Genomic DNA, 22,296 nt, shown 5'->3' with positions numbered 1-22,296 from the left:
ACAGTCTGACGATAGTTTTGCTCCTCGCTGTCCGATAATGGATGTAGCCACCCTGGTCACCGTTAAAGTTAGAAATTAACCGTTAATGTCACGTCACATATCAGAACAATTCTTGCACGCGCACTCGTCATGTTTAAACCGTTAGCCGTTAACTAACGTTTTTACCAGTTAGTTTTCAGTTAGCGTTAACATTTCCAACGAAGGGTAAGTAACTACACGGCCTCTGTCGCCAAAATAGCGTCCTGACATTGTTACATGTTTTGCTTGATAAATATTTTGTTACTGTTGGGAATTTCTGAAGGTAAATCAGTGACGCCGGTTAACTTGATAACGTAAACTAGACTGAATTGCTAGCAACGTTGACAAGCTAATTTGGCTTCGGTAAGTAAACTTAGTTAACAGATTCAAACGGTTACCAGTTAGCTAACGTTTTTACAAGGTTGATGTGAATGCTTTATAATTAACATTACCAACGATGGGCACGCGAATTAACGTTACATGGCCGCTGTCGCCAAAATAGCGTCCTGAGGATGTTAATTACTAGAGGAATTACTGAAGGTAAATTATATTAGCTAACCCCAGGTGACGCCGGTTAACTAGATAATGTAAGCTATTTTAGTTAACTTACGTTAGCTTAAGTAAGTTAGCCAAGCATTAAAACCGTTTTATTTTTTGCACGTTAAATCGTCGATTCAAGCCGTTACCAGTTAGTACAACTAACGTTTTTGCCAAGTCCTTTTAAATGATTTAGCTATATCCTCACACTGCTAAAATAGTCGCCTAAGACGTTTTTTGTCAATTTTTTTTTTTTTTTTTGCCTAAATCATCTCCTCATGACGCCGGCCACCTATGGTAAAATTGCCTACATCCTCAGTTGATCAGATCATGTGATTTTACCCCTTTAAGATCATCATTTCTTTGACAATTTGCCACAATAGGCATCAGATAAGAACCCAGCAAAGAAGAGCTAGTTTTATTGTTGACTACATAAGAGTGACATGAGCGTGTCATAAACATGACATGGGATGTGTCATGAACATTAATGACACTTTGAAGTAACATTAATGAGCATGATACTTGTCATGTCATGTTTCTGACAGGCTTGTGTGACTCTTATGTAGACACCTTTAAAATAAAAGGCATGTTCAAACACTTGCTTAAGTCATTTATTTCTCTTAAGTTACATAATTTACACACAGTGTTATTACTATGCCAATAGTCATCCTTTGTTACATCCTTTTTGAGTGAAATGATCAATAAATGTCATATGTTACACTTTTGGTGAATTTTTTTGTCAGGCGATTATTTTAACAGGGTGACGATATTTAACAACACGGCCGTTGTCACCAAAATAAAGTCCTGGGAATGTTAAATGTCCTGCCTAATAACATATACATTTTTTACGGTTTTGTAGGAAGTACTGATGGTAACGTCAAGTTAACAATAACTAGTTTCAGTTAGTTAACCAAACAAATGGTTTAAGATAACCCCAGGTTATTGGGTGAAATTAAATGATATTATCTCATACATTATTCCGAGAAACATTCTCCCTATTCGGACAGTCTTAATTTGCCTTTAACGTGAAGCTCAGTAAACTGTGTGACTGTTATTTTACTGTTTGGTCATTTCAGGATGGAGAGAGACCGGGGCTTTAACTTTAAACTGTTGGTACCTCCCAGGGTGAATACCGGACAGGTATCTACTGTTCGGCCTCAGGAAATCCTCGAGAACTGCAGTGATTTCGTGAATACATTGCAGGTAATTTAATTAGTCAATATACCTTGCTAAATATGAATATATGAAATTAAGGCCAAACACTCTTAATAGTAGCTCGCCACTGTGACACAGACACAACTTTTTCTATTTTCATTTTATTAATTTGTATGCATTGTTTAAGGTTACCTTGTAAGATTAGGCAGCTGTCTAAGACATGATGACTAAGCGTAATTACTGATTTTTTCCCTAGGGCTACAATAAAGGTTTTGAAAAAGAGCAGAGCATGTCTTTCCCCAATAGAAACATGGTTGCACCAGCACAATCAGCCAGACAAGGTATTTGCTATGAAACAACACTGGCTACATAAAAACAAAAAGTTGGCATGCATCATAAACCTCTTGATAAATTGATCATTGTCTGTCCTCTGAAGACTTTTCCAAAATGAAAGTTGTGCCGCCAATGGAAAAATGCGAGGTAACATTTTCATTGTACTAAAATCTGAAGCATGAATAGGATATATTTGGCCTTTGCAACATGTTTATTCAATGATATGTCAATTTACTTCCCATTATTGTGAATATTTCCCAGAATAATTGCAATCCTGGACAGCTTTATTCTAAGCTGTTTGATGAAGTTGAGAAAATTAAGTGTTGGAAGGTCAAAGTGGACTCTGAAACTGTGCAAAAGGAAACTAGACTCCAAGAAAACAAAAGAACAATTGAAACTCAGCGCAAAGCCATTCAAGAATTGCAGGTGTGTGGCACGGTGACAGGTTTTCTTTATCTGTCTTTCTCTCTCTCTCTCTCTCTCTCTCTCTCTCTCTCTCTGTTTCTCTCTCTCTAAAAACATGTTCTTTTTCATCAAAGATTATTGAAGTGCCTACTCCTAACACCATTCACTATCTATAGTGGTGTGCATTGCGTTTGTTCTGTCTTCACAGTTTGGAAATGAAAGTCTCAGTGTAAAGCTGGAGGAACAGATCAGTGAAAATGAGGATTTGAAGAGCAAGTATGGGTTTTGTTTAGAAAGTGCTCTGAGACACACTAGAATAACCATGTAGATCTAGCTTTGAAATATCAATGTTTTGTCTGTATAAAAATATTTGCTATAATCAAATTCCAAATTTTACATACAGAAACAATGCAACAAGGAACTTGTGTAATATACTCAAAGACACTTTTGAGCGGACAGTTGAGAAAATGCATTTATGTAAGTAATTCACATTTTTGTGCCCCAATATCTGTCGTCATCGGCTATGTTATAAAAGTCTTGAAAATAGGGACACATTCCTGCATATATAATAACAATTATTTACATTTTCTAGTTGAATCTGAAAGAGAGGAAACACATCACCTATTAATGGGAAATAGTGGGACTATTCAGGTAAAGTGCATCAAAATCTTTATCATTATAAAGAATTTTTTCCTAAAATAGTAGGACATTTAGTTTAATGGTTAGTTAACATGTAGCTTTTTTCTGTAGAAACTCATTGAAGCATATGAAAGCCTTCATATTCGAGCAGAAGCTGATCAACAAGAGATGCAGAAAGGTTTGTTTGTCTTCACCATTACTATAGCCTTTTTATTAAAGTAACCCCACACTTTAAGATATTTTAATCACTCAGAAGTAACTTGAAGGACAAAATCTGTTTTAATGACATAAGATGAGTTATAGATAGATCAATGAGCAAGAGAAATGTCCCAACAGCAAGTAAAATAAATAATTTTATCATTTTGCAGTCAAAGAGTCCTTGCTGCAATATGAAGATCTGAAAGAGAAATATCATCAAGAATATAACATGAAAGGGAAAGAGGTTTGTAAAATAAAACTCATTTTGGATCAGTTTCTGGGAACTTTTGAATAACAGCTTAATTATTGACATTCATAGGTTGCAGCACTTCAAACGCAAATTAAGGAGAAGGAAAATGAACTACAAAAACTCCTGCTTGACCTCCATGAAACCCAGAAGCATTGCAAACAACTTCAAGAGGCAACAAGTGAGATCATAATTACATTTTTAAAATGTGGTACTTCAAGTTGTATAAATATTTGCCAGAAGAATGTTCAGTTAAGTTTCAATTTCTTATTGAACAATATTCAGAAAATGAAAATTACAAGTTGGAAAAATAGGCTTACTATAAAATGATAACATTTGTTCATATAAATACACTTGTTAATTTAAGGAACACCACAGAAGTTTAACAAAGAAGATGTCATTAAATATTTAATAACTTTACAGATGAACAACATGAACTCCTCAAAAGCTCAAAAAACGAACAAAAATCCCTTCTTCAAAAACTGCAGACTGCAGAGCAGCGCTGTACAGAAACTGAGGTGAGCATATTGAGATTGTTGTATTTTTCAGTGCACCTGGGCTCTGGTGTGTATCATCTGCTTAGAATATGAATGTTTTCTATCCCTCAGAAAAATCGTGAAGCTATTGCTGCAACACTGGAACAAAGTCTAGAAGAATATGCAGAGATGGTTAAAAACAAAGAACAAATCTTGCAGGAGTTCAGCAGAGTTAAAAACCAACAAGCAGAGAAATTGGAAGAGATTCAGATAACCTCTCGAGAACTACAGGAGTCACTATCCTTAGGGAGACAGAGGTATGATTAGCTTCTGAAATTACAGTATTTTCCTCACCAAATGCGTTTTTTTTTTTCTTCTAATTTCTTCTCTTATGACCCGTTTTCAAGGGCCCAGGAACTTGAGGATAAACTCGTAGAAAACAACAAGGAACTTGAGATGAGAAACACACTTTTAGGTAACCCTCATTGAGCAACCTCGTGATTATTTTTATTTGATTGCTCTTTCAAGCAAGTTTTTTACTCAACAGGAGAGAGTATGGAGCAGAGTGCAAAGAAAGATGGGCAGATCAAAATCCTTGAAGATGAACTGGTAGGATGTATTTTAATTTTTTCAAGAAGTGTATTCTTTGTCACTTAACCTTTCGTTGTAGTCTGAACACTTTATAAGAGAACATGAAGACACTCACAGTACACTATTGTTGTTCTTAGGTAAAACAATCTCAAACTGTTGAGTCCATGAAGGGAAGGATTGACGTCACTGAAGTCAGACTGGAGGAACTCACAGCTGAGCTTTCAAAGACAACCGAAGAAGCCCAACTATTGAAGGTGAAACATGTAGATACTTAATCTTAATTCCATAATATAATACAAAAACAGAAAAATGTAAGTCCAACATAACATTTTTTGTTAATGTACAGAACAAAGCAGAGATTGCTTTTTCTGAAAAAGATCTTGTTAGAAAAATTGCATGAGGAAACCTTGAAAATTGATAATCTGTCACCGACAGAAAAAGTCTGTCACCAACAGAAAAAACCTCACCATTTTTCTGCGCATTCGTTGATGGGGAAATGAAGAGCTGGAGACGTCCAAGTTTCTCAGTTTAACAAAAGTTTTATTACAATACATCAAAAAATGTGCACTTTACAGAGATCTCCGGGTTCAAAATTAACTCATGTCCCTGAATACAAACAGACGTGTTTCAGTTCGTGAAGTCTGAACCACGACTCCCTCCCTGAACCCATTAAAATAACCTTACAATTGTTTACAAAACATGCTGGTCGATTTCCTCCGGGAAGTCCCGCCCTCTTGATCGCTGATTCGCCAGTTTTAATTAATACAACGGCACGTCAATGCCAGCTGGGCATACGATCTTGCTGCCCTGGACAAGGCCATCCTGACTTCTCCAGGACATTCAACAAAAAACCCACAAAGATATTATGTCTACAGAGTCAAAGGAATTTAACTGTCTCACAGATTCTAAAAGTCTAAAAAATATTAAACAGACAATGAAATATATGTAGACAAAGTTTCTAAACCAAAATTAACACACAAACATAATCATTGTATCAAAATCATATTGTCTGACTTAATATAAATGCATAGAGATATTTATTACACTCAAGGTTTAGTGAATTACGCATGCATAGTGACCTGTGATGACTGTTGGGAGAAAAATCACAACGAGGAAAAAGAGAGGAAGACAGTAACATTTCATTTTCAACAAGTATAATATTCAAATTATTTTAACAATCTGCTAACGATTGCTTGTGAAGCTGCTGAAAAGGCTCAAGAAGATTTAAAGGAGAAGTCTGCAGTAACAGAGGTTTTTACTTGATTTTGTTTTTGTTGATTTATTATCTTGCTGCACTCATCATTTCCTATGCACTGTGGGGATATTTTTGTGGAAACTTTTTCTAATAAAATAATGTGATAATAATATGCTGTATTCTACACAATACACATCTTCCATAACTTGTGTTTCTTTATACACCCTCAGATCAAAGTGCAGGAACTGGAGGGCCAATTGTGCATTGAAATAAAGCAAAATAAAGAACACACCTTTCAGATGGAGCAACTGAAGAAAGACATCACACAGCATAAGTAAGTTCTTAATAGACACCAATTCCATAATATTAGCATATTAATATTAAACTGTAATGTCTAATGTTTAATTTGTGTATTTTATAAGAATCAAGTACAAAGAGCTATTATCCAACTTTAATGAGCTGCAGTCTGAGAAGACAGCCATTCAACAGCAGTTTGAGAGTGAATCTTCTCATTTGAAAGCTATTGAGGAAAGCATGAAGGTCTGAATTATTTAATGTGATAGTTCATTTTACTTGCACACAAGCTGTTTGCATTAAGAGTCAGTTTTAGTTTTTTTATTACTATCATATGAATGAATACATTCTGAAAGCTGTTTTTCCTGGTCAGGTGAGTGAGAATAAGGCTGTGAAGCTCACAAGAGACATTCAAAGACTGGAAGAAGAAAACCAATGTTTACGGTAAGTTTGCACTTCATAGACCATAAGAGGTTTGGCATTGTGTAGTTTTAAAGATTAAGATTTGTATATTTTAATCAAATAGAGAGGAAGTCAACTCTGTTAAAACCAAAACCCATGAGAAATATCTGGAAACTGAGACTCTGCAGAAGAAAACTGACGAAAATGTAAGTATGCAAACTAATCCAATTATCAATCAGAAACACAAGGATTCATAAAATGCCTGTTTAAGATGCTTGTTATGAAGTGTTAAATGATGATTTCTTTGTGATTTTTGTGTATAGTGTGAACATCTGCTGGAAAGTATTTCAGAAAAAGAAAAACAGATCAAATCTGTGGAAACAAAGGTGATTGAAAAACTCATGTCAAGTGATATTATTATGATTGGTCATCTGGAAAAAAGTGATTTGTTTTTTAACTGTGTAATGTCAGAAGAAAATTTGAAATTAAACTTAAAGCCCAGGAGCAATGCCCGAAGGAGGTTTGTGAAGACTATGAAACTGAAGATTCACTGTACATGTGGCATTGAACGGCATTGTTAATCATTCAATTTTCTATTTTCAGAATAGAATGTTGAAGAAACAAATAGAAAAGAAGAATTTGAAATCCAGTCAGCTTGAAGATGTGGTATGTGGATGTGTCAATTATGGTTATAGTTCTTAATATTGATATCAAACCTTTAAACTATAAAATATAACCCCGTATGATGGTCATGTTTTTCTTTAGATCAGCAGTCTTCACAAGGAGTCCAAGAACCTTAAAAGACTGAATGAAGAGGAGCAGCAAAAATTGCTTAAGGATCTTGAGTCCAAATCAACTTTTGCAGCAGAGCTTGAGAATGAGGTTACTTATATAATATGTTATTTGCCAGAATTTTAACCTCTCATAATAATTAGAATAAATAAATAAATACCTTGTTTTACAGGTACAAAAGCTCAGATTAACAGCTGCAGAGGCTGTCACGAGCAAAAAAGACACAGAGCTCAAGTGTCAACACAAGATAGCAGATATGGTTGCACTGATGGAAAAGCATAAGGTACGGTCATTATAAAGTTTGAAATTAAATTGCTGTTTGAAAATAATCGTTAATGGTAAAACTGTTTGAATTCCAAACAAATTAAACACTGGAAGGAACTTGTCTTGTTGTTGATAGAGCCAGTATGACCGGATGGTAGAAGAAAAGGATGCTGAGCTTGATGAGAACAAGAAGAAAGAGATGGAGGCGGTTTCCCAAATGAAATCACTGGTAAGATGCAGATAAATATCAATGTTTGTAAACACAAGATCACATGTTATTACATAATGATTCAGTTATATCCGAAATTAATTTCTCAAAACCAGGAGTTGGATCTTGCGACGCACAAGACAGATAATGATCAGCTGAAAAAGCAGCTGAAGACAGAAATAACAGAAAAGGTTTGCCCTAGTTACATTCGTTACATTTTATTTTAGGGTTTTTACTGAAACGACTTTACCTTTTGAGAGACAGTTTATCTTTAAGTAACGCTTCATTGCTTTTAGGAAAAGGTGGAGAGGGAGCTGACTGACTTGAAGAAAGAAATGTCATCAATGAAAATGACTCAGCTGCCAGAAGCAAGGAACAAACAGGTAAAAAACATGTCTCAATAAATAGGCTGTGGCTGATGATGTGGTTTATCATCACATGTACTTAACCATGAATTTCCTCTAAAAATTCTAGTCACCTGTCTCTAAGTCCAAACAAGAGAGATATTTACGGACCCCAAAAGACAGCTTGTCCAACAGGCACATGTTTGACTTTTCCTTGGTCAAGAAAACTCCTGGCTACAGCAAAGATGATGGAAATACAGCAGTTAAGAAAAGAAAGAAAAGTGTGAGTTTAATCAAAATATTTTTTTGACAGATTAAGAAAATGATCTTATCTCAGGCATATTCAGAATTCTTGAGGTGGCTTGGAAATCATACCATCTTTATCTCTGTGACTATCCATGTATATAATTTGAAATATATTTGAATACAATTCTATAATAAATAAATAGAAATTTCAGTAGCTGCTAGAACAGCTGTTTGGTCAGTACTATAAAACCATAGAGTGCTGTACATTGTTTTGTTTAGAGCAATAAGGACTTTCCAGTCAATTTCATCTTAAAACTAAGCAGAAACATCTGAATGCATGACAGGTGAAATACATTTTAAAAAGTAAAATGCCCCCTGGTGGAAAAGTGGTGAAAGCACAATGATCTTTCTTCATATAAATTCTAGGTTAGGTGTGATGGTGCACATGTACGTAAGCGTTTTCTGCAGCACACAAAATGTAACGTCCACTCACAACAAGAACCTACATGAATGCCTGTATATTTTCTTTAACTGAGTTCTATTGTGTTAATGTTGTGTTTGCTACAGCATATACATGCACTAAAGCCTGTGCATTAGTTGGCTCAATCAGTTGACATCACATGTCCACAGAGACTGAATGCAGTGTGAATGAGTCGCTGCAGTCTATTACTGAATGATATTCTGTGGCCAAGAGATAAATTTACTATTTTATACTATGATAATATTTAATGTCTGAATCTGACACTGAATCCATCAGAACATCACATGAAACAACTCCAAAGAACAAGGTCAAAAAAGCATTGTGTAATCTGTTCATAAAGTAAATGTTTACTGGCTATATTGACAGAGACCAGTATAACAGCAGTTGTGTCTTTGTGAATCTCTCTATTATTGTAGCATTCATATTAACTGACTTTGACTTTGCAATATAGGAAATTCTCAATGAAGACCTGAAAACCCCCAAAAGTGTCACAAACAGGATTGGTGGAACATCAAAGATCAAAGTAATATTCAGTATTCTGACATTTTCCAACATGAATAAAAATAATGACTCTTGCTGACATTTACTCTTTGAATTCTTTTACAGTCTTACAGAATAAGAACACCTCCTTCTGGTGAAAAGACAGCACGCTGGGGGAAGAGCACCATAGATCTTGACCCCAGGTCTGATAGCTCTGACCAAAATGATCTTTTGGTGAGTTGTATTTTTATTGGATGTTTTTTTCCTCTGAAGAGTAAGGTATAATTGGTTATGTGAATTATATTTGATCATACGGCAGTATATCCAGAAGAGCTGATTTTGCCTTCTTTTTCTCTTCTTGGCAGACCTTTGCAAGTACACTAGCACCAAGTAATTCCACTTCACACTCCAAACTCAACATCCCCCAAAAGGTAACATGAAAATTATATACATGCATTGTATTCATGGACAAAGAAGAAGAAAAAATCCCATGTAATTTCTGTGGGTTTTTTTTTTAATTGGATCAACATTTTTTCAAATCCAGAGCACTGTCACTCATAAATCACCCGGGAACTCCTTGAAGTTAGCTGCAATGAAAAGGATCAGAGATGCAGGTTGGACAGCTGTTACTGGCAGTGATAAAAAAAAGAAGACGGCCAATGAGAAGATCTTTGCATAAATAGTGCTGTTACAGATCAGATTAACAATAGTCGTAACAATTTTTGACATGTTCAGACGTTCTTATTCCAACTTTGTTAACATACATATATAGTATAGCAATGTTAGGATTATTGATCAGTTACAGTATTGTTAACAACAAAATAGTTTAGTTGTTCATATATAGTATTTTGGGGTTTTGGAGATATAGTTTACGTTACTGGAGAGTCACCCTGTACACTTAAGTTCCTTTGTATTCTGTTTGTTGCACTGATGTATTGAGTAATTTATCTTTACTAGTGTTAACATGAAATATAATTTGTTCTGCATAGGTTTATATTGTGGGGTGTTGGAAATACTGTGGTAATTGTGTAATGCTGTCTTATTATATATTTAATATATTTATGTATCTTAGTATTGACAGTGATATAAGTAAAAGTGATGTTGATCAGCATTTGTCCTTGTTTGACTGTTCTGCCCATCGTAATGTTCCCTGGCTCTCTGCCAGCATCTTCTCATGATTTATTTTAAGTTTCACTGTGATGAAATTTCAGTCTTGAATTTGTAGTTATTAGTGGATGTTGGTTTTGTCCATCCTGTCAAGCACCAATGGTGACATCTCAAACTGTAGAAACACTCTCTCTTTAATGAAGGAACTGGAGACGGAATTGAGACTGGTCTGCTGGGGCTGGTGGCACATTGTCGTATATTGGATGGCCATCGTAAAGTCCTCCAGAAATTACGAGTGTGTCTTCGTCTGCCACAAATGCATCTGCTGAAAATTAAACATGTATTTTCACCTGCTAATAACAGACGAAACAGTATCTATTGATTGCATGATGAAGGGGCAGGCCTTACCGGTGTCGTCAGTGTTGTTTAGAGGTTGATGAAAGTATTGGATTTTATGTTGCCATCTGTGAAACATGAACACAACCAATGCCAGAGCAAACACTCCAAGTACAACGCTGAAGAGAATAGTCATGTTCTTGTCTGAAGTGTTTAGTCGCAAACCTAGTAACAGGAAAAAAAGATTAGTCATTAACATGAGTTAAATATCAACTTACAGTTCAATCATTAATAAAAACTAAAGCCTGAATCTTACCTTGTGTGGTTCCATACATTGAATCTGAGGTTGTATTGACAGTGTGAGATGAATTTGCAGTTGAAATCACTGTAGTATGAGGTGTACTTCTGGGACCTACTGTGGTCTGCCTTGTTGACGTTGTCATTGCAGTAAATGTTGGAGTGCTAGCAGTTTTGGTCGTCAGTGATGTGCTATTTGTTAGAGGAGTCATAATTGTTGTTGACTGAGAAGTCTGTAGCTGACTTGTGCTCTCAGTTGTAGCTACTGTAGTTGTGGTGAATGTTTCATTGTTCTGGGTCGTACTGGTAAATGGAGTTGTGCTCTCAGTCTGGTTTGGGGTAGCAGTAAAGTCAGAAGAAGTTGTACTTGTGTGTGTCTGGTTTAAGCCAGGGGTTGTTATTGTGGATGGGATGGTCAAATGATCCTTTTCTGTTTGTGCCACAGCATAAGAAATAGCCAGAAGGCAACAAGCTAGGGTTGCAAAGCTGGTGTCCATGGCCATTAAGTCCTGTACTGGAAAACAAAACACAAGCTAAAAGACACTTAAAGTGAACACTATGAAATCTATGCTTCCCCCATCTTAGTAATATTGAGTTTAGGCCTAAAGTGTGTACAGTGAAAGCAGTACCTTACCTACATGTTGTATGACCTTTTATAAGTAGGTCATACGTATTATGTTAACAGATCAGCTGCAGGAAAAGACTTCTTCGACTTAACATGACTGTACGCACTAAGAAAAAACACAATTGCCTACCAACACTGATCTTTTCTAGTAATGCAGAGAGAAACAGTTCTAATCTTCCTCTTGGTAAAGTTCGACTAAGTCCAAACCTTAAGTTTAAGAAGTAAATGATCAATCTGACTCACCTTTTTTAGTTTGAATCACTGAGGCATTTACCCAATTCAGTTCCCTGGCAGCAAGTTTGTGACTGCTGACTCTCCACTTCCGATAAACCTGGAACAGCTAGTGTAGATTTCTGGCATAGTAGCAGGTGAAAGTGGGCAGGTCAGTTCTGTGTGAACTTCCTCATTGTGTGTTGCCAAGGAGACAAAGGACACAGTTATTGCCTCGACCAAAGCTCAGTCTGTCTCTCATTATGTCTCTCCCTTCTTGCTTAGTTCATATAAATTTTACAGCCAGGAGTAGGAGATAAACTGCTTTGTGGAAGCATTAACTGCACTGTAAATTTATTTTTCCTGGCATCACTGCCCCATTTCGTTTCGGATACATACGAAGGTCATACACTCATTGCAGTTCTCTTTGCTGACTTTGTGTGCTTGTGTATGTGTGTTTTCAGTGAACACAGTTGAACTTTGTACAAAATGTTTATTAACAAATAGAATATGTGACTAATTTATACAGGTAGTTCATGAAGAGTGCACAATTTAAATCTAAAATAGCCAGGCACTAAACAAATACTCAAATGAATGTTGTTTATTAAATACAGTATTGACATCATACTTAAAGTAATATTATTATTATAAATATTGTATTATTTTTATATTATTTAATATAAAACAGTTTTATAGTGTGCCTGTCTGTGTCAGCATGAAATGAAGCACAGTGTTCAGGTGGAGAACATGCAGCTAGCAGTCGCTATCAGGCAAAATAATGAACAAATGGCAGTAAAAATAAAGTTGCCACATCGCTGCTAAACACAGAATGGGTGCAGCTCATACTGCAGCCAAATATGTGGCAACCTTGTGTCCTTTAAAAAGCCTTTTCCTTATTGATCTGATGCATAGTGTAATATGTTAAATGTCCTGGTTTAATTAAATGAATCACTTAATGTTTCAAATGTTTGTTTCTTGTTTTTTGGGGTTTTTGTTTTTTTTACTATTTAAGCACATTAGTACAGTAGTGACATAATTAGGCAAGCGTTGGAGTTCGATATAAATCCACTTAAAGTTCAGTTTAAGTTTTTACCAAGCTTCATCACTAGTTGTCAAGTTCTTTCTTAATGAAAAATCTAAATGGTTTGGTGGTTTGTAAACACAACATCCAAAGTTGGCAACTCTTGCCTGTCTCAGGGACATCTAATCAGCCAAGTGCAGGAATATTCAGTCTAGGCATAGACATAGTATTTGTGTCCAGACAGGAGAATTTAGCAGACCTCCCTGAGCCTTTGACTCAGATAACATCCATTATCGTGTCAGAGAGGGCACTTTCAGAAACGTCCCAAATACAGCAAAATGAAAAGAAAGGAGATAATACATGCAGAGGGCAGGATCTTTGCAGATACGGAAACTGCCATACTTCTCGTGGACCATGACTGATGATTGAGAGGGATCATTTATTTGAGTCTGTTAAGTGTGTGTTTTTACAGGGACTTGTCAAAATGTATGGATATGGCATTGTTACAGTTTGGTCGCTTTTTCATCATCTTTACTCATCATGTCAAAGTTTTTGAATGCTGTGTTATCAGCTCCCATATAGAAGTCTGCTGCATCCTTTTCTGTGACATCTGATGCCTGTATTGGGTGGAGAACAAACTATTATTAACATATGACAAAATCTATCAATATGTAAAATATCCTTGCTTTGTTACCGGTTATCTAACAAAAGGATCAGTCTCCTACCTCTGACTTGCTACACCAGCTGAAGCAGATCAAGTCACTCTTCTTTACAAACAGATCTGGGTTCATTTTTTCTTGCTTGCATCCACCTTAAAGGGAAAAGATACACATTCCAATTATGTTTCCTGGAAGATTATGATTATATTAAATATTTAAACCATACAAGAGTTGATTTTTCTCTGCAATGGAAGTTTGGTTAGAAAATAATGTCTCACCTGTGATCATGCTCACCAGAAGGCCAGACACTATTGTAGTCAGTGAACCCAAAAGACAGAAGTAGAGGTAGGAAAGAGAGTACCAGGAGTCTGCCAGAGGCGGCCTCACACTGACACACAAAGGAAATTACTTTAGTCATCATCCTCCAGATACTCTACACTTGTTACACCAACATGATCGCCGCTGTATGAAGTAAGGTAGCAACTAACAGTCATTGTGGTTATCAATTTATCTGCAGATCGAATTCTATATCATTTTGTTTTGTCCAACAAACACTTCAAAACCAAAATATATTCACTTTATATACAGTTTATAAGATATAAAATGGGGAAAAGTAGCACATCACCACATTTGAGAAACTGGATCTAAAAATTGTTAAGTATTTTCTTCTCTCTATGAATTTGGATTTTCATGTGCAGCATAATTAATAACATCCATAATCGTTAAGTTTATGGATATAGTGATATAGCATTCATAAGGAAGCATTCCCATCTGTGAGCAGTCTTACTTTGATGTCAGCTCAATCTATTCTGAGAATGTTTTGCTTTCCCTATAAGGCCTTAATCATTTTTGTACTTTGTACTCATTTGCAACATGCTCAGTATTCCTATTTACTGCGATCACAGCATGTGCTTGAGTGACACAAAATGGACCCTTGCTTTCTGTAACTCACTCAGGCTGCGGGGTCAGAGTCACTGGACTGGTCCACGGAGCTATCGTTGTGTAGTTTTGTCCCATTGTGCTGTTGCAGCCTGCAGTGCTGACTTCAAGTGGATTTGTCTTTTCAGCTGTTGGTGGGTAAATCTGGCCTCCAATCCCCACCCACAGAGTCAACACCAAACCAATAATCATTCCAACAAGTCCTCCCTGCAAAGTAAATATGTTTTTATATGGGTTTTTTGTCAGAGGGTGCAGTTGTTCAAGTGAATGTTCCAGTAAGAAGAAAATACTCACTATTGAATTTGTTGTGCGGAATAGCATGCCTAAAAGGTAAAGACCAAGAAGAGGCCCGCTGATCATGCCAAATATAGATAGAGCTGCCTGAAATCAGAAAATTGTTAGGAGGCTTGTAGTTCTTATTATTCAGCACTTGGTGGTGCAGTAGAGCAAAAAATAGCTACAGTAGTGTGAGTTTACCTGCAAAATGCTTCCCATCACTGAAGCAACTCCAGCCATCCCAATACACAGAGCACCAAAGAATACACCTGAGAGATGTAGAACAGTACAAACAGTATTAAAAATGAAAGAAAGGGGCGTCCCGGTGGCTCACACCGGTAGAGCGCTAACCATGTATGCCGTGTGCTGCGGCGGAGCCGGGTTCAAATCCGGCCTGAGCTCCCTTTGCCGCATGTCTTCCCCTCTATCACCCCCTTTCTATCTCTCACTATCAATAAAGCAACAAAATGCCAAAAAAATGAAAGAAAGGATATAAATGTTTTTTTGTTCTATGTCCGGATAGCCAAACTTTTTCTTCAGTTTTTATATATATTTAAATGTTCTCATTATATATATATATATATATATATATATATTGATAGATATAACCTAGGTCTGACTTTTAGTAGGAAAATTATGCCTTTGGAGCTCAAGTCTTTGAATTCAGGTTTTTTTTAAGGTCTTGTAAAAATCTGGGATATTTTCTCTTGCCTGTCACTGTAGGATAGTTGCGACAGTGCATTGTGCGTGCAGGAGACGGATCAACCTTTTTATTTGTGACTTAGGCTTTAGTCATTTTTGATTGATTAATTCATGCATCGTTTTCTTCCCCTTATTTAGGTCATCATACATGCACAGGTGGTTGTGAAAAAGATATTAAGGTGTATTCTTTGAGTCTTTACAAAGTGACATCTCTAATAACCACAAGACTTTGATGAACAAGAACATTGTGATCTTGTTTGCTCAGAACGAAGCCACACCCTCCGAAAATGAATACAAAGAACCAATGTGTTCCTAGTTCTTGCCGGTGCAGGTGTGTTTGTTTTTCTCACAGAAAATCTATCTGATCAAACGCTGTAGATTATTGTAGCAGTAATCGCTGTTTGTTCATCGTTCCCTGTAAGTCTGCTTGTAGAACCTCTTAATATAATAATGATTAAATTTTCTTGATAAATAAACAAATACCCGGCGATCTATTGTTAACATATTTCTGATTGTGTCGTAACTTCACTACAGCAGAGCCGGAAACACTGTGAATCACATTATCTGTAAAGAATAACAAGATAGCGGTTATCTTGGTGTCTACTGGTATCTTGTGACTTTTAGGGAGTCATACTGTATGATGATTAGTGAAGTATTTACGATCAGAATCTACCTTTACGCTTTTCTGGTGTCGGATCATTTTGTGAAGGTGTTTTTTACTCAACTTACTCAGGCCCATGTTCATCCAGGACACTTGTCTCTCTGTGAGGTTTTTGCACACTGGAAAAATAAAGTCTTCCACAGTAACAGCAACAAGGGCATTAATGCTGGAAGAAACCGTGCTGAAAGATATGTAACAGGAATCTCTTAGTCACTGAACAGAACAGGAAGACTGATGAATTTAAATGGCAGATTAGATTACATTAGTCAAGGTAGCATGCAGATGGCTGTTTCTTGAATTATGTATAATATGACAGATGTAAGAGAATACTCCCCCCAAAAACAACACCATTTGTACAAGCAGCTAATTATGACCCATATTTACATTTATTGTTTGGCTTCGACTTCTAGTTGTTCAGGTGATGAAGAACAAAGACACAGAAAGTCTGTTTAGGATGGCTGGCAATGTATTGGCTCGGTCAAACAAACACAGGGCTTTGACCTAGGAGAGGGCTGTTCATGTACGTTTTGAGGCTAAAATTCAGTGTTGAGTTATTTTAAGTATATAACATAAATACAATATGTGCACAATTCTGTTCATGTACTTACATACAGAAGTGAAGTAACATCACAAATGTACTGAATTTAACCAAAACCACAATCTTTCCAAAGCATAACCAGGTAGTTTTGTTGCTTAAACCTAACCAAACTGTGACTGTTTCACAATGTTGACTATGTGTTTAAAACTTTGAACAATAGCCTTAGGTGTAAGGACATGTTGATATCCTGCCACCAGTGGTAATGTTGATATAGAAAAAAAATGTGTGTGGGTCTTATTAGAGGGTAAGAACAATCCACCTATGTGGTTGTATGGATTGGAGGACTTGTTGAAATAACTTGCTCGATTGTCCATGGAACAATGAGGTTGATTATCATCAGGAAGCAACTCAACCCAGGTATAACCAGCTCATTCCTTCCTTATCATTGTCCCTTATCTACAAGATAATTTCTTTAACAACTCTTTTTTTATAATTCCTTGTTTGTCTTAGGTCTCACCTAAGGGTGCCACTGTATGCAGCAGCCACGAACAAACCAGGGATTCCAGGGTAGATTGCCAGAATATCCATCACAAGGTAGGGCAGCAGCTGGATAGCAAATATAAACAAATTGTACTATTATTGTTAATACTGTGTTACACAACAAACAGCATAACGTCCATATGATGATGAGGCAAGAGACCAGAGCAGCTGCAGTTACCTGGTCAGGGTTGTTTATATCACCGTTTTTAAGTGGGTCACAGTTCTTGTAAATGGAGTACATGGTGAGGCCAGAAAACACAGCCAGACTCACAGTTACCCACAAGCCAACCATGTTTACATACAGAGACCTAAACAATAAAAGAAGACTTGTCAGTGCATGAACCATGGCTCACAGATAATAATATACTGTTTGCATTGCTTGAATGCTCACATCTTGGCTTGTCGCAGTGTTTTGCAGGAGATGTAGCGTTGCACCTGGGACTGGTTGATTGCGTAGATAGACGTCCACATGATGCTGCCGCCGATAACGATACTCCAGAAAGTATGACGCTTCAGAGGATCTGGGTCAAAACTGTGATAAAAAATCAGCAACGTCAAAGTGTTGAATGCTTGGGGATGCAAACGTTTAATCAGGTGAGATAACACTTGACGGCAATACGAAGAATTGATGTTCAGTTTCCAGTGAACCTCCAGTGAATCATGTATACTATAGCAATTAACCCTTTATCGGCCGAAGAACCGTATTTGGTAACTTCAGTGGATATCCAAAATAAAACATAAAAATATTTCGAGAAAAAAGTTGTAAATTTACTAGATTAAAGTGGCAGATTTAAGAGATTTAAAGTGGCAAATCTGCGTGGAAAAAACTAATAGATTTACAAGAAAAAGTGGGAAAAAAAGCTTTTTTTCTCGCAGATTCACCACTTTAAATCTCATAAATCTAAAATTTTCTCGTTAATTTATTCTCAAAATATTATCCCACTCCCCCGGGTCCGTATGTTTTTTTTTTTACACATTCTGGCAGTATGTAATATCCTCCAATATTCTCTAGGGTTTAAAGTTGGAATTTGCAAGTATTTCAATGAGTGCCCTATTAAGGGTTAAGAGTCACAGGAAACAATCATTTTTTTATGGCTGTAAACTGATTCAGGAAGTCCCTCCCATCTGGTATCTTTGTAGCTAAAAAAACAAACTGACAAACACTATTTGGCTCTGCTTGAGTACTTACTCAAACGCCTCTAGTCGGCCTCCTTTGCCGGCATCTTCCCAAATCTTCGTCAGGCCTCCCTGCAGTACAGCTCCTCGAGCTATAACAGCCACAAAACCTACCAGCATGATCACCATCTGCAGCACGTCGGTCCATATTACTGCTTTCAGACCACCCTGAAACAAAATCCATGTTACAGTTAACTTATTATTGCCAGGCGCATTTGTAAAGTCTTTCTACTTTAGTGCTAGATGAGGCTCGCTGTGATGTTAAAATTATACATTACCATGCAGGGAATTACTTTCACACGCAGATCAGACAGTTTTATTAACCACAAACAAAAATGAACCAGATTGCTTTTAGTTTTAACAGATTGAAATACACACTCATTCATACAATCATACAGCCCTGATTCCAAAAAAGTAACGATGTTTTCTATAATGTAATTAAAACGATGAAAAATGTACAGATTGCAGATTGTTTGTAAGTATACACTGTAAATTCTGAATGCAATACATTCTGTTTTTATTTACGTTTTACACAGCATCACAATTTTTTTGTAAATGGGGTTGTGCATACTTGGACTTGGAAATTTCACTTTGTATACATTTTAGACCTCTTGTATTATCTTTGATATACAGATTATGAATTTGATCCTCAATACTAACCAAAGTGCAGTAGACGATGCACACTGCTCCAGTAGCCACCAGCACTCCCCACAGATTAAGTCCTGTAACTGTGTTATCAAAAAAAATTCTCCATTATGATTCATATTTTTAAATAAACCTGTTGAGATAAAACAACATGTGACATATTATGTAATTTCAAGCCAAGCTCTGATAAATGTTCCTTTTATACTGTATGTACCAAAAACAAAGAACTGTTTTGTCTTAAGTTTGACCTGTGTTTAAGATAAATACAGGAGAAAGATGGCTTAATAATTCCATCTTTAGTATCCAATAAAAACATTGTTATCAGGACAAATCAACAATGACAGGAACCTCTAGAAATTATACTTCTAGTACTTTTTGTTCATAATTGCTGCAAGAACAGCCCGTGTATGGACTTACTTTGATTAAGTGCGAGAGCTGGAGCATAGATGACCATACCAGTGTACAAGGCCTGAGAAAAGATGGCACCATTAGTTGATTAGATGGAAACACAACAAGCATGTGATTCATATTAATCTAGGAGCTGTTTTCAAGAATCAATTTTACATAAATACAAAAAGGGAAAAGACAGGTGCTTTTTAACATGTTGCATTTACAATGTTAATTATGAATGCTTGTTCCATCCCTCATGTCTTTTGTTTTTAATTATCGAAATACAAAAAGTCATTGAATATTCCTCTTTTTCAAAATAAAAACATGCTGTAGTTACCGTCTGTACAATGTACATTGATGTTCCAATTATCCGAATGGGCCGGCTGAAGCGCAGCTCCAGGTACTAGAATTAAAAGGAAAATCTAGACAGTCAGACTTCATTAAAGTGGTTTTGTTCACACACACAGTGGTTTAGTTTATACATCCACCTTTACTAAATACTCAAGGTCTTTGTTTCTCTGTTTGACACACCAATGTCCGCCCATCTTTTGGAGGAAATACTTTTATAGCCGTTGGACTCTGTACAACCTGTAATTGCCGTTCACACGTGATCAAAGTGTGAACCAGCTGTGTTGTTTACTATAGTGGATAAATCATTAGCCACATTAACTTTTGAAGCAAATCAATGAAGCATCCTTCCTTTATTTATCTCTACATTTTAAGTTATTTGTTGCTTTACCTATCAGTCAGTCTTTTTACTTCTTAAGTCATTTAGAGTCTGACATTTCCGTACCTCGTAGGCGCTGGTGATGCCCAGTCTGTAGAAAAGCGGGACAAAGATCTCAGCAGTGATGGCAGACATGATGGCGTAGGAGAACCCGAAGAGCCAGAAGGCAGCTCCAAAACGGTAGGCCTCAGCAGGTGTGCCAATGACTGTGATGCCAGACATGAAGCTGGCAGTGAGCGACATGGCAACTGGCACAGCTGTCATTTGCCGTCCTCCTAGCAGAAACTCAGCACTGCTAGTCTCCTTACGGCTTCGGATGGCCGTAAAAAGGCCAACGCCAGCTGCCCCCACAATTGTTCCAGCAAACACCACATAATCCCACACAGAGAAACTGGCCACTGGACCACCTGTACCAACCATAGTTAGCTCGGCAGAAGGAGCTTCCTTTCACTAACACGTATCTCTTAACAGTTGTTAAGTATACTAGGACTTTGAAGGATTTTGTATTATGCAGTCTTGCAAATGTTTAATGTTCTCCCCTCTAATTTATCCTAAAATCCAATTGTACATACACCAACATTATATAGAAAAATATTGTTGGTGTATAACAATATTACAAAATAGGAAAATCCAGGAGGTCAAGGTTTTAGTCCTTTGTTGATCCTGACTTTGCCGATCCACCTACCAACCATCAGAATCGCTCCGACAGACTATTGTAATAGACAGGAGACTGTTCCACCCTGATGCTGTCGGCAGACTATAAAGATTAGCTCACTTGAGTTAATAATCCATCAAGGACAAGCAGTGCTGAGGTCAGCCATAAATTCAGTGATTGTAAAGGTTTTGATCCTGTAGTTTATATCCTGATGGCAAGAGTCTTTCTTTTGTCAAGATGTTTCCTCCCCTTACTAGATGAAGTGACATAATGACACTTTCAGGAGGAGTTATTATACAACTCAGGTTAGTCAGTAGTTATTGCTTATATGAAGTGTTTCAGGAGGCAGGGCAGGTTAAAACTCTTTAGCTGGACTATGTTATCACCATTACTTTACTTGGCTCAGCTATATGCTTGATTGTTACTTAAAGACAAAAATATACAGAGGTTAAAAATGTGTCAACTACGGTAAAAAATGAATGAATATAGCAGATATCATAAAAAAGTACGGGTAAGCTGTGATCAGGGACCTTTATGTCAGTACAATGGATATAACATGTTATTACTTGTATTATTAGTGTTATAATTAGAGATTTTATGCTTCATTTAATTCAAGTCAAGAAAGTAAATGAAAAAATGTCACTTACTGTTAATGTTTAATGTTAAAGGTGAGCTGGGGCGAAGGAATGAGCTGCTTGTAAAAGATAACTGAACGTTAAACTGTTCGGTACATTTCTGAGATTTACAGCACAGGAATGAAAACATGTTTTTGATTGAGATCTTTTTTTAACAACGACATTATAAAAGAGACTTTGACAACCCTTGACAATCATTAAACAAAAATATAGATAAGAAAATCACTGCTGTCTAGCAGTTTGGGGTAGAACATTTTACACCTCACTTTCAAAGTCAAGGTACTGACGAATAAATGGCTTGAAGTTTGTTTCTGAAGAATTTGGAGTTGGAGATTCACACTAATGTCAACTGCAGAAGTTATGAATTTACTTATGAGAGCAGATTAGATATACCTGCTCTGAATGTTTCCTACTCACTTTCAGTTTAAACTGTGATAGTTTGTGAACATTTTGTTTGCACATTGCTGACTGGTGTAGATTTTTGTAAGCCACAATGTACAAAGCATAATTTTGACATGCACATTCAGAAAGTGCTCTGAAGTGTCAGAGTGTTTGTCTTCAGTTAATTTTTATCTAAATGAGAGACAGATTAGGTTTGTTTTGGAAAAGGAGGTAAAACGTGGGTTATAATGTGACTCTCTTTACAAATAATGCATTCTTCCAAGCAGCAATGAAGCTTTTGACATTTTGTGACATCACGTGGACACTGTTTAGGTCAGATGTTTTAACAGGTGCAGTTTCTTTGGTTCTTGCATGAACTTTGTTCATGAAGTGAATTATTAATTCATGTCATCCGCATAATGGACTAAAATTTCAGTTCCTCCTTTTCGTCAGAGATAGAAGATAACTGCT

General features: G+C 36.5%; 3 protein-coding genes across 5 annotated transcripts; 1 reads left to right on the top strand and 2 right to left on the bottom strand.

The window, feature by feature from the left end:
- On the top strand, nucleotides 1-10,416 carry sycp1 (synaptonemal complex protein 1). Of its 3 annotated transcripts, none has more exons than XM_059329603.1 (32): nucleotides 1-204; nucleotides 1,632-1,758; nucleotides 1,967-2,051; nucleotides 2,147-2,190; nucleotides 2,305-2,469; nucleotides 2,657-2,724; nucleotides 2,852-2,925; nucleotides 3,041-3,099; nucleotides 3,199-3,265; nucleotides 3,456-3,529; nucleotides 3,605-3,713; nucleotides 3,956-4,050; nucleotides 4,141-4,325; nucleotides 4,416-4,483; nucleotides 4,556-4,617; nucleotides 4,737-4,853; nucleotides 6,025-6,128; nucleotides 6,217-6,323; nucleotides 6,463-6,532; nucleotides 6,615-6,696; nucleotides 6,814-6,876; nucleotides 7,094-7,156; nucleotides 7,256-7,372; nucleotides 7,455-7,565; nucleotides 7,683-7,775; nucleotides 7,871-7,945; nucleotides 8,051-8,137; nucleotides 8,229-8,381; nucleotides 9,277-9,348; nucleotides 9,432-9,539; nucleotides 9,671-9,736; nucleotides 9,850-10,416. In XM_059329603.1, the coding sequence occupies exons 2-32, from the start codon at nucleotides 1,633-1,635 to the stop codon at nucleotides 9,982-9,984; spliced, it is 2,904 nt and encodes a 967-aa protein (XP_059185586.1). In that variant the 5' UTR covers nucleotides 1-204; nucleotide 1,632; the 3' UTR covers nucleotides 9,985-10,416. The 3 variants fall into 3 exon arrangements, with proteins under 3 accessions (XP_059185586.1, XP_059185584.1, XP_059185585.1); XM_059329601.1 differs by having other exon boundaries at nucleotides 6,217-6,334; nucleotides 6,462-6,532; XM_059329602.1 differs by lacking the exon at nucleotides 1-204 and adding an exon at nucleotides 231-381 and having other exon boundaries at nucleotides 6,217-6,334; nucleotides 6,462-6,532.
- Nucleotides 10,417-10,534: 118 nt separating this feature from the next.
- Nucleotides 10,535-11,989, bottom strand: si:ch211-105j21.9 (sialomucin core protein 24-like). The gene is made up of 4 exons (XM_059329605.1): nucleotides 11,914-11,989; nucleotides 11,065-11,559; nucleotides 10,821-10,973; nucleotides 10,535-10,734 (listed from the first exon to the last, which is right to left on the bottom strand). The coding sequence occupies exons 2-4, from the start codon at nucleotides 11,546-11,548 to the stop codon at nucleotides 10,607-10,609; spliced, it is 765 nt and encodes a 254-aa protein (XP_059185588.1). The 5' UTR covers nucleotides 11,549-11,559; nucleotides 11,914-11,989; the 3' UTR covers nucleotides 10,535-10,606.
- Nucleotides 11,990-12,816: 827 nt separating this feature from the next.
- On the bottom strand, nucleotides 12,817-20,574 carry slc5a8l (solute carrier family 5 member 8, like). The gene is made up of 15 exons (XM_059329604.1): nucleotides 20,221-20,574; nucleotides 19,765-19,830; nucleotides 19,455-19,506; nucleotides 19,053-19,120; nucleotides 18,406-18,560; nucleotides 17,608-17,748; nucleotides 17,395-17,524; nucleotides 17,194-17,282; nucleotides 16,207-16,319; nucleotides 14,977-15,044; nucleotides 14,794-14,880; nucleotides 14,513-14,706; nucleotides 13,839-13,948; nucleotides 13,627-13,712; nucleotides 12,817-13,518 (listed from the first exon to the last, which is right to left on the bottom strand). Exons 1-15 carry the CDS (start codon nucleotides 20,572-20,574, stop codon nucleotides 13,405-13,407), a joined length of 1,827 nt encoding a protein of 608 aa, XP_059185587.1. The 3' UTR covers nucleotides 12,817-13,404.
- Between the last annotated feature and the right edge of the window lie 1,722 nt (nucleotides 20,575-22,296).

The sequence above is a fragment of the Centropristis striata genome, chromosome 3, assembly GCF_030273125.1.
Source record: "Centropristis striata isolate RG_2023a ecotype Rhode Island chromosome 3, C.striata_1.0, whole genome shotgun sequence".
In the NCBI taxonomy this organism is placed as follows: Eukaryota; Metazoa; Chordata; class Actinopteri; order Perciformes; family Serranidae; genus Centropristis; species Centropristis striata.
This window is presented reverse-complemented; position numbering and strand designations above follow the sequence as displayed.